Source organism: Halictus rubicundus, chromosome 10 (assembly GCF_050948215.1).
Source record: "Halictus rubicundus isolate RS-2024b chromosome 10, iyHalRubi1_principal, whole genome shotgun sequence".
NCBI lineage: Eukaryota > Metazoa > Arthropoda > Insecta > Hymenoptera > Halictidae > Halictus > Halictus rubicundus.
In genome coordinates, this window is record NC_135158.1 from 4,831,723 (window position 1) to 4,849,173 (window position 17,451).

General features: G+C 43.1%; 2 protein-coding genes across 2 annotated transcripts; both read right to left on the minus strand.

Annotated features, from left to right (window-relative positions):
• Positions 1-2,025: 2,025 nt before the first annotated feature.
• On the minus strand, positions 2,026-4,030 carry Osi2 (DUF1676 domain-containing protein Osi2). The gene is made up of 4 exons (XM_076794750.1): positions 3,913-4,030; positions 3,509-3,812; positions 2,724-2,917; positions 2,026-2,652 (listed from the first exon to the last, which is right to left on the minus strand). The coding sequence occupies exons 1-4, from the start codon at positions 4,028-4,030 to the stop codon at positions 2,282-2,284; spliced, it is 987 nt and encodes a 328-aa protein (XP_076650865.1). The 3' UTR covers positions 2,026-2,281.
• A 5,381-nt stretch (positions 4,031-9,411) lies between these two features.
• On the minus strand, positions 9,412-13,951 carry Osi24 (Protein). Its single transcript, XM_076794991.1, has 4 exons — positions 13,444-13,951; positions 11,435-11,554; positions 10,601-10,893; positions 9,412-9,834 (listed from the first exon to the last, which is right to left on the minus strand). Exons 1-4 carry the CDS (start codon positions 13,949-13,951, stop codon positions 9,412-9,414), a joined length of 1,344 nt encoding a protein of 447 aa, XP_076651106.1.
• Positions 13,952-17,451: the final 3,500 nt, after the last annotated feature.

Genomic DNA, 17,451 nt, shown 5'->3' on the forward strand with positions numbered 1-17,451 from the left:
CTCTTGCACAAATTTCATTAAGGTTAGCTGATTCAGACCTGGATACAAAGCTTAAGGCAATTAATGAATTTTAATTTGTCCCAGCGTCTGTGAATCAAAGCGACAATATGAACAGGGTATAGTTGCGAGTCAGGCTTGCTTCTTGTACGTGCAATTTCTGTTTCGAAGGCTCGCTAATTTTTCCGCGAACGATCTCAGCGACCTCGTGCAATTTTCGGATTCCTGTCCGTCGTCGCGTCGGAATGCCGGCGACCGGCCGCCATAACGGAAGCGCGCGATTTCATTGTGGGATCCGTCGTTGAACTGGTTCGCAAAATCGCCGGTTTTTGCGATCGGCGACGCAACGTGCCGCGGCTTTCCGTGTTTTCCGTGTATCGCCTCGGGACGGCAGACCGCTTCCGGTCTCCTGCGATCGAATGAGGCCACTTGGTCAACAGGTCCGTTTCATCCGATTCTCTGGATCGCGAGTGAGAATCGCATCGAACCGGTTGCCTCGTCCAGCAGCCCTCCTCTTCCTCCTTCAGCATCTGACAGAAAGAGACGACGAGTGACGAAGAGAGAAGGCCAGCGAGACACCGAGAACGAGATTTTCACGCGCGGTTTGATCGGATCGAATCTCTTGTCCGGCTGCTGTCGCATTAAGGAACAAGAAAATAAGTACAGTCGATCATGCCTCCGGGCACACTCTCTGTCGGAAAATCGCCATAATTAGCCGAAGATTATCCGCGCGAATAATTTGAAGACGTTACTGAATGGATGGTAAAATAGAACGCTCCTTTTTACACTGTTTCCACTTATAAAATTCCTTTTTACGATTTAGTATCAATAGGCTGCTGTTCGGATCAGCGAAATTGTTTGTTAACGGACAATGAGATGCGCTCTTCACATTTACACGGTTTCTTTCTTGTTTAAAAGATATAGTCTTTTGTACTTTTTCTTGATTTAAAAATATGAGAGATAAACGAAAATACAAAAGTCGTAATAACCATGAATTATTTCACCTGTGTGCCTCGTCCTGCAACGCACAATCTCTGACATAATTAGAGATTTTATCCAATTAACACGACTGTTAAAGTTACGCCGATATTCACGATTATTAATTGCAATAGAACCGTGCCCCAACCATAATTATATCCGAAAATGGATACTCGATTCCTGAAGCCCAGCGAACCGCGCCCACCACTGTTCGATAACTCAATATTTAATTAAATGTTCAATTATGAAAATCGAAGAATGGAAACAAGGTAAGCGAAATCGCGATTTGCACTCGGTTCCTCGATGATTCTGGCAGTATATTATCCGTCCACGACGCAAGCTAAAACCCGTGGGTTAACGAGGGAAAGGCGTGGCAGCGAGCAATAATCTGTTTACGTTAGTTTGAGGTCGATGGCCCCATTTTCCCGGGGCTCGGGAAAATTAATGGCCAGAGGCTGAAACGGCGAGAAAACGGGGAAACAAAATGGTCCGGGGTCACATATCTGTGGAACGCATCGGGGAACCATTTGCGGAACGTTTCCACGCCGATGGGAACGGCAAGGTGCCATAAAATGGCAATGATGCCTCTCGGTTCACGGTTATACGTTTGCGGTCCGAGCGATACTGCGACGTCGAAAGTGACCCAATTCAGCGAAACGAGAGACAAAATCAGAGACAAGCAAGTATTTTATAAGACGCACGTGTTGTTTTCAAAAGTACCATTTTGAGACGCTCGTGGTTTAAGGAAGCTGCGGGCCAACTTGATAAGTTTGAGGGCGATTGGTTTGATTTATTGACACCGATCGCTAACTTTCAAATACAAGTCTTACTCAACTATGTAATAAATAATATTGTAATGAAGAGGCGAGTCTTAGTAATACTTAAATAATATTTACAGACCGACAGTACTCTGAAGACCAGGTGCTATGTGGTTCCTAATCATAACAACTAAACAATACGCTGTTCCAATATGGCAACATTCTACAGCGTAGATCCTTGTAATTTCTTTTCGAACTATCCGAACTCTATCTTTAATTTTACAAACACACAAACGAAAAATAGCAAAATAAACTCTTTCAAAAAATATCCCAACTCTGCAACATATTCCAATACAGAGCTACTATAATTTCTAACAATCATGGCGATTAAAGATTGAACCTTCTTGTAGATTCAGTGAACAATTAATCTGTTCCCTGATACGTCAATTATTTTATAACAATACTACCTCTGTGGCGAAAGTATCTAGCTAATGAATCGTGAGAGTGTTGAGTATTATTTAACGCTAATGCTCAAATGGTCCAACATCTTACGACTGGTACTCTCGATAGCCTCGATAAGCTAGATCCTGGCCGAAGGACACGCTGTCCCTGTGATAATCCTGGTACTCTGGACCATAATGAGCATCCTGCTCATTGTACGCATAATTATTCGCATTGTCTTTGTAATAAGGGTAAGCTACACCACTCTGACTGTACACTGGGGGATGATAATTCTGGCTGAGAGGTTTGTACAACTTGAAGAAGCCGATTATACCGGGTATCACGATCGCCAAGAAGCCGAGGAACTTCTTGAAGGACGCCAGACCCAAGATCAGGGGTAGGAACAATAGTAATTTCAGCTTGAAGAGTTTTAAGACGATCAGCATCGGTAGGAGGAGCTTCTTGAACTGGTGACGGGCTGTGGGAAAGAAGATTGATTAGATCTTGAAGATGGAGGGTCTTTTTTGGTGGATGAAGGTTGGAGCTTACAGAATAGAGTGTCCTTCTTGTTTTCCAGAGTGTCGATCTCGTCGGCAATTTCGTCTAAGAATCGGGGAGCGTAGACTTCGTTGTCGCCGGTCTGTTCTGATGGAATGTGAAGCTCGATGGCTACTGTTTTTACAAACTTTTCTGCTTTTCTCAGAGCGAACTTCATCAGTTGGTCCCATTCCGAATCGCTGGACCTAGAAATGAAGAGTCAGGATGTAATAAAAATTTGTAATAATATAGATCTGTTGTTTGTGTACTCTATAATGGTACTATATTTAATCAGCGACACTAGATTCTGTAAAGTTTTTTACAGAACAACAATTTTCTATACAAAGCAAAACAAAAAAAAAATAAGAATAGAAATAATAGGAATAGTAGCTATAATAGATACTATGTGTAAAATATCATTTAAGAAATGTTATCTAGAACTCTCTCGTTAATATTTTCCACTGACTCTAATCTAGATCGACTATACTATAGATTTTAAGGTCTACTTTTACTTTAGGAATTTCTCTTTCTTTCACAAAAAAATAATCCATCAGGTTTCTTAAATTTTGTGACACGTCTGAATGAACTAGACTATAGCTAAAACAATTCTCCTGCTTCAAAATATTTCTTTTTCTCAATTATCTTTAGAAATAATTCCGTAACACATTTCCTAATTTTCGTAACGTGTCTGACTACGAGTCTGAATCTACTGAAGACACCAAGGAACCAAATTTCCAAAACTACTGCATTGCTTTGAACTTAAAGTAGTCACACAAGGATTCAATAGTTCGTAATACCTTGCTTCGCCGGAATATTCGTACGGCTGACGATTAACATCCTGAACAACATCCCTAGACATCCTCACAACCTTCACATGGTCGTTCAAATCGTAACGCGAATGATCAAAGAAATCAGAGAAGGAACTCAACGCCTGAGACTTGAAACACTCGGCAAGATCACCGTTCAGACAACCCTTGTTTGTCTTCGCCATATACGGATCTACGTTTCGTCCTGTTCCTAGGCCGATCCAATCGAAAAGTCCTTTCCCCTGTCTGGTTCTGTTGAACGATGCTTGATCTTGTGATTCCGGTACATTGTTCCCTGAAAATAAACATATCATTTCCCAAGAGTGAAACACTCAATCCACTGAACACAACTTCAAGGTTCAGCAATAAAACTATCAAAAGCGATCGCAACTCACCTCTCGCCTCTGATTGGTCGCTAGCTGCCCCATCCTCGAAGGTAACCGACAGACACGGCACCAATAGCATCCACGACAGCAGCACACCTTGGGTTACCAGCAACGGAACTAGTCGCATACTGCTCACCTGGACGTTGCACCTGCAGTGATATCACCTTATCGACACTCGTTACACGTGGATCCCGTATTTGCTAATCAACGGAACACTCTCACGTGCTCGCGTTACCTGTCAACGGTGGCACTCGTGCCATTTTTGACAGAAAAAGAAACAACAGAATTTCTATTTGACGTCGAAACTACTGTAGATGTTCGATTGAAGGATTTTTGAGATCGAGATCGATATACCTAGAGAAGGATCGTGATTTCGTAGATGATCGGACACCTTTTACCAACACATATAGCAGACAGTACTATTTTTTACAGAAAAAGAAACAACAAAGCAACGAAATCCCAATTCATCGTCGAAACAGCTGTGGATGATCGACCGAGGACAGATTTTCGAGATCGAGATCGAAATTTTTCTGCTACGTTGAAACAGCTGTATCGATGAGGGATTTTCTAGATTGAGATCGATGTAGGGAAGATCGTGACTGTTTAGATAATAGTAATCGACACCTCTTACCAGCACTCTCCGTCAAATCGCCGGTTTTCCGTGCGCCGCGATCGGCGGCATCGTTTCACAGTTTCGGGGAACGAAAAAAAGTAACGATCGTCGTGATTCACGAACAGCACTGGAGTGTCTGCCGAGTTGGATTGTAACCGCGTTGTAGATCCCGAGAAGTGCCGTTACCTTGACGGGCCAATCGGCGATCAGGGTTGAAAGGAACCGGGTCCGTAACCTTGTATTCCGACCGCGCGTGCACGGTATACGTTACGCCGATCACGCACTCTCCTCGATCGGGATCGATGGATCCCGAATTTTCTGACTCGTGTCAATGTACCGCGTCACTGTTCTTACAACTGTACTCTAATACCATTCGTTCGAGCGCGTTGTACCGTAATTATTTCCATAAATGGATTGAATAAGCCTTATTCAATTTTTCAAGCTCTTAATATTACACATTTATCATCAATAAGTATCATTTTCAGTCTCAATTTTACGAAGTTCTTCAGATTCTTTAATTGTTGTACTGTTACCTGCGATTTTTTTAATATCATTGAAATTATTTGGATGCACTCCTGCAGAGTCTTAAATTGTTGTACTTTTATAAATGGATTCGATCAAACTAAATTAATATTTCCCGAAAATGCTTCAAATGATTCTGAAACAGTCTCATGAAAATGTAAATATTTTCATCCACATAAATTACCGTACACATTGTATCATTCTAAATATTAATCTACTTAACCGACTTCGTTAGCACGATACCGACCAATTAATTCCAGCAGAGACTCAACAATGAATTTTTTTCCCGGTTCGTTATACCACTCTAACTCATCTCCTCATCTACTGAACTCAACTGTCTCTAAAAACAACTCTAAATCAATCTTTTCGTACTCTCAGCGACGATGTCACAAGGAATTAAATCTCCAAATTCTCCTATCTTTGAAAAAAGAATATTTCACAAAATAACCGCACCATAGCGCACTCTATCCTTCGAAAAAAGAAGTCTTCCACAAAATAACGGTACTATGGTGTACTGTACCCTCCCAAAAGGAAAGTATTTCACAAACTAACAGTATTGTAATGTGCTCTATCCTCCAAAAACGAAACTGCTTCACAAAAAAGCCCGCACTACAGTGCCACTCCTCGTTCAAGTCAAAGAAAGTCGTCTCGAATCTCCAAACACGTCTGGTCTGACAAAAAGAAAGTCTTTCACAAACGTAGCTGATGCACGCGAAAGAAAGTGCTAATATTGTCTCTCCGCGAGAGCGTTCCGGAGTTGGCCGATTTTCTCGGACGATTCTCACCTTTCTGACACTGACTGAAACTCGGTAGCAACCGGTCCAAATTAAATGACAGCGGACAACGCGGACAAGACGAACATTAGACCGAAAGCCGTCCGCTCCTCTCCTTTATATATAAAGGAGTGCTCGAGCGTGTAAGAGGTGGAAGATCCGCGTGGGTCGTTGCCGTTTTGTAGAAAAAGGCGGTTAAAAATCGAGAGTGAAAGTGGTCCCCCGGATATAGGACCGGAACAGGACGGTCTCGAACAAAGAGGGACGAGCAAGGAGCGAGAAACACGATCTCGACTTTCCTTCGTGATCCAACGATCGAGCGTGCGTCATCGGCTCCTTTCGTTTTCTCTCCGTCCCGATCCTCCTGTATATTTCACCGTTTGATCATCTCGTTAGCCCTTTCCGTTGCGCAATGCTATTCCCAAGAACCAGCGTTACGTCCACCGAAATTAGTTAACGAAACGTTCCCGGAACCGATTTGCGCAAGGAAGAAGAAGGATGTAGCGCAGTCACAGCATTTATTGGCGCACTGTACACATGGACGCGGCTCGTCCTTCGATCTTCGAATAAATAAATAGTCGTTTAATTTATGCGGGAACGTTCATACAGCTCATAGCGCGCTCTTAGAACAAACGAGCAAACGATTTACACATTCGTCGAATTTTCGTGCGGTTTGACAATAGAACTACTCAGCACTCGGTATGCTAAAAGTTTTAATTCGGTGGCTTTGTATAAATTGCAAGACTGTATTTATCTTGCGCTGCTTTTATTACTAAATCCAAGGAAATTTAGTAGTATTTTTATAACTTCAATAATTGTAAAAACCAAAATTTGAAATCAGTCTAATATACATAATAGTATTTTTGTAATTTCAATAATACTGAAACCAATAATTGTGCACCTAGTAGTTCTAGTGATAAATTGTGTACTGACGAAGACACACACTAATTTTTCCGGAGTGGGAATGATTGAATACTTTGCTCGTTTGGTCTAAACGCGCTATCACACGATTGATCAATAAATTAACATCCGCACGCGAAATAAATAAACTAGCAACAAAGAGCCACGGGCGACGAGCCCTCAGGGCGATAAGGGTGAGTTTTCAGGGCCGTCGACATGCCGGGCTCTTAGGGCGACGATCGTTCGCTATTTTATGAGTCTACAAAGGATATACAATCAGTAAATTACAACCTCTAATTTTTGTACAGGAAGAGTTCTCTGCCAATCAGTGATTATATAGAAGCAGTGTTGATATTGATGTATTGTTTCTTAATAATTTAGTGAAGTCAACTAGTATTATGAAGAAAGATGAATTTATGCTGCTTCTATGTAACCACTGATTGGAACAGACATTCCTCTCGCAAAACAAAAATTAGAGGTGTAAATTATTTATTGATTGATACTTGTAAGTCGTTGATCACTATGCTCCGTTTTGAGGAAAATGGCGGCGTCGTCGACGCAGCGGCACCACAATTTTCTGTAGGATTTGCAGCGAAATTATACGCTGAGATCTACGGGATCGATAAAAAATATGGGACCAGTCGATTTAGTTCAGGATATAACTTTTCCCAAATCTTATTCCTGCCTTTTCGCCTCGATTTTTATTTTTTTGTAGTAATGCCCCGCTTGTGTGTGTCTTCCTCTAAGTGTACACTGTAACTCGATAATATTTAAGTATTCAAAAAATGTGTACTTATAAAATTCATCACTGCCTACCATTTAGTGACTTTTTTCTTTACTATTCCTGTGCAAGTAAATTTTAAAATAATTTTTCCTAACTAGAAGAATCCAAATTCACTGTTCGTCAAAATTGTGATGAAATATTTTTAAGTAACAGTGTACACCCAGTCCCAGATTGTGGACTTTATGCACTCGCAAAAAACATAAGAATACTCAAGAAAAGAGAGTTAAATTATATTCAACTCATTAATATTTCTAAAAGAAGAAATACAATTTTTATTGTGCATAAAGATCCACGGTCTGTTCATCAATAAGCAGGGCAGAGTAATGACTTCTGTTAACAATGCAGTAATTCACGCTGGTCCCATAACAGATCGATAACGGATCTCGAATTTCGTTCGAGCAGTATCGTGTCTCTCTCAGTCCACTTCTGCTATGTTAGCAGCTGTTACACAACATGTACATTTGAGTCTTCTTGGTGTACACGATCCAGGTAGATAGCGTGTACCGTTATCACCGCGGTCGATGCAATCATTATCATTTCTTCCACTATTAACCTCCCGCGAAGAACGGTCTCTCGCGACAGGCGACAAGTGTCTCCGCTTTTTGATTGAACTTTAATTGTTCTACCGACGACCGATTGCGAAATGAAATTTTCATGATTGTCCGTGATGACTCTCCGAAGAATCATTCTCTCACTCGTTCGCGAAAGCTAGGTCGTCGAAGGTATGCAAGCATGAATCAGATTGTACTCTTTGTGCAGACGATGGAGAACTCGAATAATTAAGACATCGACGTCTGACAATGAGTGCAGAAACGCTTTCATGGCAACTTCAGAAATACACTTCAAACATTCTGCAAGATTCTTCAATGCCTCGCAATTTTTAGGTAACTTAAATCACTGCTAAATTCTACCTAGGGCTTAGATTAGATTCTACATTAGCACTCATTGACAATTAGCACCACTGGCAACTTCAATTTTTGTTGTCTCAAATTCTGTTCTATCTCTTTTCTCTCAAATTCTATTTCATTTCTTTTGCTACAACAATGTTAGAAAAATTGGTCTTTCCCATGATACATGATGGTTCAATCTAGGCATTGGGCCAAATTAGGCTTCCTTTTCCCATCTTCTAAATAATAGTTTCTAAATATGCTCGGCACACAGTTCCCTCTTCGAAATCGTTTTAATCCGATCCTGCTGCAGTGCTCAATTAAGTTATACATTTAAAGTACAACCAATATTGCCCAGTGTGTGACCAAGAAACTATATCAACTTCATTAGGTCAAAAAATATTAGTATAAAAATGCCAAATAAGACTCGAGGAACAAGGGAAGGTTTACTAAACTATCTCCCATTGTCAAAACTAAATTTCAAAGCATAACTGAGCGTGCAATTTCTTTGCAGAAGTATAACATTTCAGGGGCCTCTTCATCGTCCGCACTGGAAAATTGCGATTTAAACGAACCAGTTTCTCCACCGAAAGGAAACGGAACTAGCTCGAACCACCTGGTGTTGTTCAGCATCGAAACTCGCCAAACCTCGAGCAAGACAATGGAGCACGCAAGTCTAGCAATCTTCCTGCGCAAGTGATTACGCGTTCGTGCACACTTGAGCTGCCAGCTTTCTCGGGCTCTGATCTCCATAGCAATCTTATCAGACTCCAAATCAGTCCAGCTGGGTCGCGTATAAATAAACCCATCGGGTCAGTTGATTTCCGCGAACTGTACCGCGTCTATAATTACCCAGAATCTCCATTCTGAAACTCATGCTTGCACACCGGCGTGCGATCATCCTAGAAAACGGAATCAACCCCAACAGAAGAGAAATTCTCGGGGCGTAGCAAGGACTCTAGGTCCTTTGTTCAGGTTTTCAGTCCTACGATCCTTCCGAGGCGAACCTCGAGGATCCTGGCTGGTCTTCTAGAGCTTCCTGGCATGGACCAGCTTGTCGATGTCCTGATAGGTCGCCAGGATCGCCTGATTTTGCCTGAGAGACTCGTCGTCGCGCGCCGTCGCGCAATTCGTGTAGGCCTCTTCGCACTTGATGCCGTCCTGGCCATCCTTCGCGGCCTTCATGTACCGGAAGAACCGGAGCACGTCAGGGTTGTCCGAGCTGGGCCTGCGCAGCTCGTTCAGCTCCCGGGATAATTGCGCAGAGACTAGGTTCGAGTACGGGGCGTACCTCGCCGGACTTCGATACATCGCGCAAACTGTGTACTCGCGGCAACCCTCCGTCGTGTGGCCCAGCCGCGAAAATACAGCGTCCAGGCGAGACAACAGAGGCGAATAGAACGGGTCGTAGTTCGTCAGCATCAGCGAGCTCGTCGGGATCTCGTGGAACACCTTTCGGGACAAGATTCAAGGTCAGTGAGATCAGGCACAGAAAGAAGTACTCGTAAACGTTCGCGAAAATTGAACCATGAACCTTGAACCGTGATTATTTCATTTGGAAAAATCGTACGACGACGATCGCAATCCTTCGCTTATTTTCTGTTAAAAAATTTATCCACGATGTAGGAGGTGAGAATTTCTAATAATTCGCGCGATAACTGTACGCGATCATAAAAATGTTTACTATCTCGCGTATAAACGAGGATCGCAAAAATGCAGCACCGTGCTCTGATTGTTGCTTTTTTCTTCGAATGGTGGAGTGTCTGACACGTTTATTAGCGATGTATCGCAAACTGGTGTAATTAAAGCCGCTGTATTTTTACTCGATACTTCCAATCTCTTTTTCAAGTAATCATGTCCACAAACCACTCAGTGGGAGGATGTGGATTAATTGAAACTCACCTACATTGAATGTCTCGTGTCAAGAAATCTTTCAGGAAAATATTACAGCTCATAAAGAGTAACGTATCGTTAGAAAACATTAACGCCATAATATTTAATTAGTCTTGAGTCACAAGATGTCTTCGTGTAGACTGAATTTTGCTCTGACAAACAAAGCAAATGTGAAAGAAAAATTGAGAAACTATAATTACAAATGTCTCTTCGACAAATACAAATGGGAAAATTGTTTTCAATGTATCGGATGAAAATTGGAGAGTATTTTTAAAAGTTTGTACAGCCAATCCGAGTATACTGAAACTTCGATGAAAATTGTTACCTTAAAGTCCTGCTTTTTGCTGGAAGAGAGCCCGTTCACAGCCACGTGCCTCGTGTAATATCGATCGGAGATGGCGTTCGCGTGCGTCATACTAGGATTCACGAACGAGTATCGCGACGAAATCTCCGGGTTCTTCTGCATCATGCTCTCGTCGTACATAGCGGAAGCAGGCAACGTTCCTACCGGCTGTCGAGTTAAGTAGTCGTCGTTGTAGAGATCGGAATTGTCCTTGAACTCGAAATTCTCTTCCGGTTGAGCGGTCGTGTGCGCCGATTGCGCGAAAGACGAAACACCTGCAGAGAAGTATGTCAATCACGCCGTTCCTCGCTAATTGACATCGCAAAAACATCGGCAAAAAACTCGATACCCAGATTCTCTCTTTCAAATCATAAACACATAATACATTTCTTTTAAGCAATCGAAGCTTGTTTGATGAAACGAGCTCATTAATGCAATCTTCAAGTGACCTCGTGAGTGCAAGGTTTATCGTGAAGTTAGTTCATGCAGTTCAGGCAGCGAGGCTACCTGAAGATCGCAGAGTTGCAACAATCGTGGAAGCGGTGCTGGTAATTTTAAAAATTGGTGTAACAAAGTCGTGAATACATTACAGTGACGTAATATACAGTAATACGTTGTGGGCCATTGAATTTGTGATTATTATTTTGTGTAGATCTCAATTGAACAAATTAGAAATCCTGAATGTAGAAGATCTGACTCACATGAATTTAATTCGAAAAGGAATTAGTACTTATTCTTGACTTTTTAATTGACCAGTAGAACGTCTTTCTGACCGTTGCTTAAATGATTAGCATCCAAAGGATGAGACGTACGTACCTTTGCCGAGGATATTACCGATACTGCCGATGATGCTGGGCAGGAACAATGCGAGCAGAACGCTCTTAATGATCTGCACGCCGAAAATCAGCGGCAGCAGCAGCTTCTTCAGGCCAAACGCTAGAAAACCAAGTCCGAATCCTGTTAAAAAGGTACTCTTTCCCTGAAAGATGGCTGAAAGCAAAAGTACCAGCGAATTAAAGCCCTGCGGTTAGTCCTGAAAGCCATGCTGCAGCCAGCATATTCTCTTGCCTCTCTCTCCGGCCTCTCTCTCTCTCTCTCTCTCTCTCTCTCTCGTGTACGTGAAAAAAAAAGAAATATTATTCGATCCGTTGCGAATCTTGCGACGAGAGGATACGATTAATAAGGCGAACGTAGAAATGTATGGATTTGCCAATCAGCGGTGACCCAACCGGATTAATCATTTTTAGCGCACGCAATAAGCCAATCAGTGATGGTGAGAAGCCGACGATCATTCAAGTGTCACTCGGCCTGTTCCATTTTGTCTCTCTTACGTGACCATTTGCGCGGTTCGACAGAGTCGCGTGCGTAGACAGTGGCGAAAGTGCTAATAGGGACAATTAAACTGATTCTCGCGCGAAGCTCACTATGGCTTCCGTGAACATGCTCGCGTCGCGGAAAAAATTCACTGCACATACATCCTTACACAACAGGACACTCCAGAGCTATCTCTTTAAGTTAAAACTGTCACTCAAATGTCAAAAGTATTCCAAAAAAAAAAACAAAGCTAAAAAATCAGTCGAAAATAATCAGTAGAATGCGGATGTTTGTGCAAAATAAAAATTTTCTCCTGGAGTGGAATAGACTTCTGATGTTTTTACTGCCTTAAATGACGCTCACTCGTTTTTGTCTTAAATGCGTCCGCAGTCTAATCGTCAGTGTTTAATCTAGAAGAAAATTACTTGAAAATGCAACATTACTCAAACAAGGGGAACAAAGAGTTGAATATAAAGTGTTATAATTGCGCATACCCTATCCACATTCCCGCCACAGCACATTCACCGCCGACAGAAAGTCCCGAAGCATCAGTAGCATCAACCTTTCTTATCCAGACCGATATCTGCCTCGAAGCTTCCGATCGGCGGCGTGCATCAACCATGATCTCCGTAACTTCGAAGCTTATTTGGGTCTTGACATCGTCTCACACGAAACCTGAATCAGGAACTACAACGATCGGGTATACAACAACGGACAACCGGCAGAAAGCAGGTTCTCCGACAGTACGTTTACTTTCCTCTTCCACTTCCTCTCCTCTCCGTCTCTTGTTTCTCGTTTTCGGGAAAGTCGTCTTAACCCTTCAAGGCCTGAATCATGTTGCTGCTCCTTAACCGCAATTTCTATTCTACGTTCTCGTCAAATATTCAAACAACGTGTCAAACACTGTTTGCGTTGACGCAGTATGCTGTTCTTGAAGACAGAAATCAAATGGCGCTCATGGTTCCTGTTTACACAACTTGTTTTAAGCTTGCTCTCGAACATTTGAAACATCAGATACATTAATGAGTACAGACAAATTGTGAAAATTAACCAGAACTAGCGAGGTCCAGAAGTGCAAGAATATGCAGCAGATCAAGTGATGTAACTTCCGGTTTTGTGCATATGATGTTTGTTCGTGTTTGAATAATTTTAGATCTCGAATGACTTCAAAGAAGGTATGGCAATAGGTTCTAGTCGAGTTCTAAACGTTCCCGGTTCAGGATATCGACTTAAAGTTCTAACTAGCATCAGACCTTAGAGGATTAAGCTGAAGAGCTTAACTTCGAAAAGATTTTAAGAGCGAACCCCGAGCGAAAGGTTTGATATAGATCTGTGGACTGAAATCAAGACCCAGACAGCCCCTCCGCCCCTTAATCGCACACATACACAGTGAAATGAGCATTAAGCGATCGGGCCTCTCACGGGCCAGGCCATAGCAACATCGCTGCATCTCGCGAGCAGCTGGTGCGCGCGAGCTTACGAAAGCGTGACTCGACGTTCCGTGGACTCACCGTTGAAGAAGGTTCTAGCTTTTCTAGAGGATACTAAGTCCTGGCTCAGACGTATCTTTACTACGTGTTCCCTGGCGTACCGGCGAGCTTTATCGACAAGGCTTGCGTCCGGCCGGTCGTTACCTTTTTCGTTCTTCCTGGCAGCTTGCTGACTGTCAACAACATCGTCGATCCTCTTTGAGAGATCCTCGCAATTCTGACAGTGGTCGGATTCAGGAGAAGCAGTGGCGTTCTCCATTCTGCTGGCTTCGATCTGATAGTCGGACTCGTCGTCGGTGTGTATCACCTGGTTGACGTTCGTATCCAATTTGCTGGGCTTGCCAGGTGCTCTGTGAGGATGATCGACCATCTCGTCGCTGGTGAACGACACCTCGTTGACGATTGCGTCCTCCTGCGCCGGCTGACTGGTCTCGTTGAAGGCCGCCACGTGGTCCTTGACCCCGGCCGTCGATCTTAACCACGCGATCGCCAGGATCACGAGGATCCAGCCGGCCCTCGATCCACCCATCCTTCCCGGCCTTCGATTCGCACACTGGATCCCGTCACTCGGCCCCCGCTCTCTCTGTCTGTCTCTCTCTCTCTCTCTCTTCTCCGGTCTCTATATCTCTCTCTCTCTGTCAAGCTCTGTCGGTCTCGGCTAGCTACTTTTACTGCCGAAAGACAACTGCATCTCGGTCCGCTGCGCTCGCTCGACGCCTCCTGCAACGGCAAAAACCAACTGGACTGACACAGCGGGTCGATCATCCAACGACCAACCCCCTTTTTCTGATCTTATTTCCCATTAAGTTACGGGACTCCTAACCATGTCAAAGTTGCGTGTTCGCTTCGTTTAGCGGCTCACCTGTCGCTTCGATCCGCAAAATCGAGCAAAACAGTCTAACTGCCTAACTGTCTCACCGGTTACAATATCTTCGTCGGTGGTTGGTGGATTTTGATCTACTCACTGGAAAGGTGTCTGAACATCAACGGAGTTAGGGTTGTTCCTGGTGTGGGATGAAGAATTTTGTTTTCGTTCGCCGTCTCCTGGTCCAGGTGGTCAGCTTCCAGTTGGATCGAGGATCCTGTCACTGGGACACCTTGCTGGGAGGACGATCGAGACACCGGATTCGACGGTCGACTCGGTACTGGCGAGTCTCGCTTAGGATCGGCTGAACTGATCCGATCTGGGTTACCCGGCCATCCGTCTGCCCGTCCCTCTGTCCGTTCCTTTCCACCTTCCTCTCTTCCACGTTCGTTCATTCGTTGGTTCCGCTCCCGCCGAAGAAGCCCTCACTATTCCTCTTTCTCTTTCTCTTTCCCTCTCTGTCCGTCTTTCTCTTTCGATCGCAAACGGTCGGCGTACTCTTCACAAAACCGATCGAAATCGACGCGGGTCTAACGACCAGGCCCGATTTCACCGGCCGGAATTTCGGCTGATGACGGTGACCCGACGAAAGTACATTTTCCTCGTTCTTTCCACGAATCTTTCCATCCTCGATCTGCTCTCCTTCTTCAGGGTCATCGTAGGCGATAGACTGCGGATTTTTATGCAAAATAACAATTGCCTGCGTCGACACGTTCACCACCTTCTTTAGGAAATATTAAAACAATTTAGCAAAGGTGACTCATGGTCTCCACAAGAATTACGCTTGTTCTGTGGTTATATAGATTATTAAACTACGACACAGTAAAAGTATCACTTCCATGTTCAAATAGAGACTACAGTAAGTGCCTCAGAATTTTTACAGATTTTTTTGAAGCCGAAAACTATAAGAAATCAGGTCGAGGAATGAAAGGTCCGTTATGTGGTCCACGTTAGTGAAAAACCATATTCCTGGCAGTGAGAGATCAATTTAATTAGTCGTAACTCTTGTACATGTTTTTGTTGTACTTCTATCACGTTACTGAAACGTGGCCAGCCCCGTTTATATATTATTTAAAAATGTGAAGATTGAAATGATGTCTGTTCTCCAGTTTCTCTGACATCAAACATTGTAATTACGAAGTAACCGAAATAAAAATAATTTTCAAAGAGATAACAAGTGTCCAGATCCACGTGTTCTACTTTATTTACAAAAAAATTCTCGAAACTGTCCATGACTAAATGAAAAATATAAAAGCTACCATGTAGCCGAGACTATACAAACATGCATGTAGATCAAGCGATCAAAGAACAAAATATAACCACCATTCTGGGACATGGTTTCTTCACTCAATTTCTCTGAAACCATTTTCAATAAATGTCAGCAGATTTACAACGAAGTCCCCGCATACCGTAACTCGGGTCACACATACATCCGTGGTATAAATTTAATCAAATTTTTCAAAGAGGTCGATATACAGAATTCAGCCCAGACTTATACGGCTTCGAATCGCTGCGTGCTGCGGGTGTTCCGTAATGAGCCATTAGTTCTCGACGACTGATTTAGAAAGGACGACGGCGAAGGTGTTTCTCTGCCCCGTTGACATCCGCTATTCTCGTCACTGACTGACTGAGAGGCAGGAGATAGCGAGTCTGAATCGAAATCGAAAATTTTATGGCAATTTTAGTTGGAGCACTCTAGCAAACACTGTCGCTTTTTACCAGAGCTTCAGGTCGGATCTGTGAGGGACCATGTAGCGGAGTTTATCGTAGAAAGCTTAGGCCAATTTCCGTACAATAACGCCGAAGACGTGAGGATAATGCTAAGGCCGCACCGGTGACTTCAACGCGTGGTCAAGCGCTATCGCCGATCCAAACACGTGATACTGAATGCCTAACTCTCGTACTCTCTTTGGAAATGGCACGGGAGGTCCTGGAACAATGGTTCAACCAATTGGATTTGGAATTTTACACAAAAAAGTTTCATTTTACTTCTAATTAATTCGACACTCTTCTGCACTGTTCTGGGCATTGGGACACCCATATTTTGACAAATTGCTATTGTTAAATTAATTTATGCATTTCTGCTAGAAAAATTACAAATAATTGTGAATTTCTTGTGAATCCATTTAAAAATTTTGACAGCCTTTCGTCTTAGCAAACCGCAAGCAGTATTGCATCGAAAACAGTCACATGACGGTTTATTACAGTCTTCTAGGAATCCAAACGAGACCTGGAAACTCAGAATTTTATTTGCAACATCTTCACGCCTATCAAACCTGCAAAATATCAAGATATCTCCAGACAGCTTTTTCTGTTGAACTCTAAGTGGGTTACTAATCCGGTTCCGCGATTATTTTTCTGCGACGTCGAAAAGATCGATCCGATAAGCAAGCATCGCAAACTTCTTTTTCCCACGGAGCTCTGTAAATTATCCGGGGACACGTTACACAGCGCGAAACATCCAAAAAATCGTCGTCGCTAACGGTAACGAGCGGACAGATGTCACAGACGAAATCCAAACAAACTCGTCACGAATCCGAGGAGCGTCGCACACTTTTACGAGCGATTTCTCTGCAGCCTCGCCCCGAATTCTGAGTCGGTTCCGTCTATTCCTCGAAATCTCTGATCGGAACCATGGCGGTTTACTCATCAGGCAAAATTTCGCTGGGACGCTAGCTTTGAATAGCAATTTTGACCTTCTGAACCCGGAAAGCAAAGTTCTGCCCTTGCTTTCATACGTACTCCACTTTTATCAATTATCTTTTACATGGCGGGTGAACAAAATTTGTAAATGTGTAATTCGTGTTATTTTTCCAAAATATTTTGTGAAGTATTAAAATAGGTAAGTAGCGTTGTCCGTCATGTAGACTTCATACTGCTTCATACCCTTCGTACAAAATTAAAAATCGTTAATCCTAGGGACTATGAATACCAATCGGATGTATCGATTTGCCCAACGAGACAATTCGACGACAAATATCGATGAAACGAAGCATTTAGTCGCATAACGTGCGTTGACCGATTGGCGTGGGCGGCGCTTCCGGTTGTTGCTCGATTGTTATCGTTCGTTCGGTCAACGCCAAAGCCGCGGGGGTACATTAAAAATATATTTCGTTCGAAAAGAAGGTCACCCAGCGAACGCTGCCCTCCTTCCATTTTAAAGG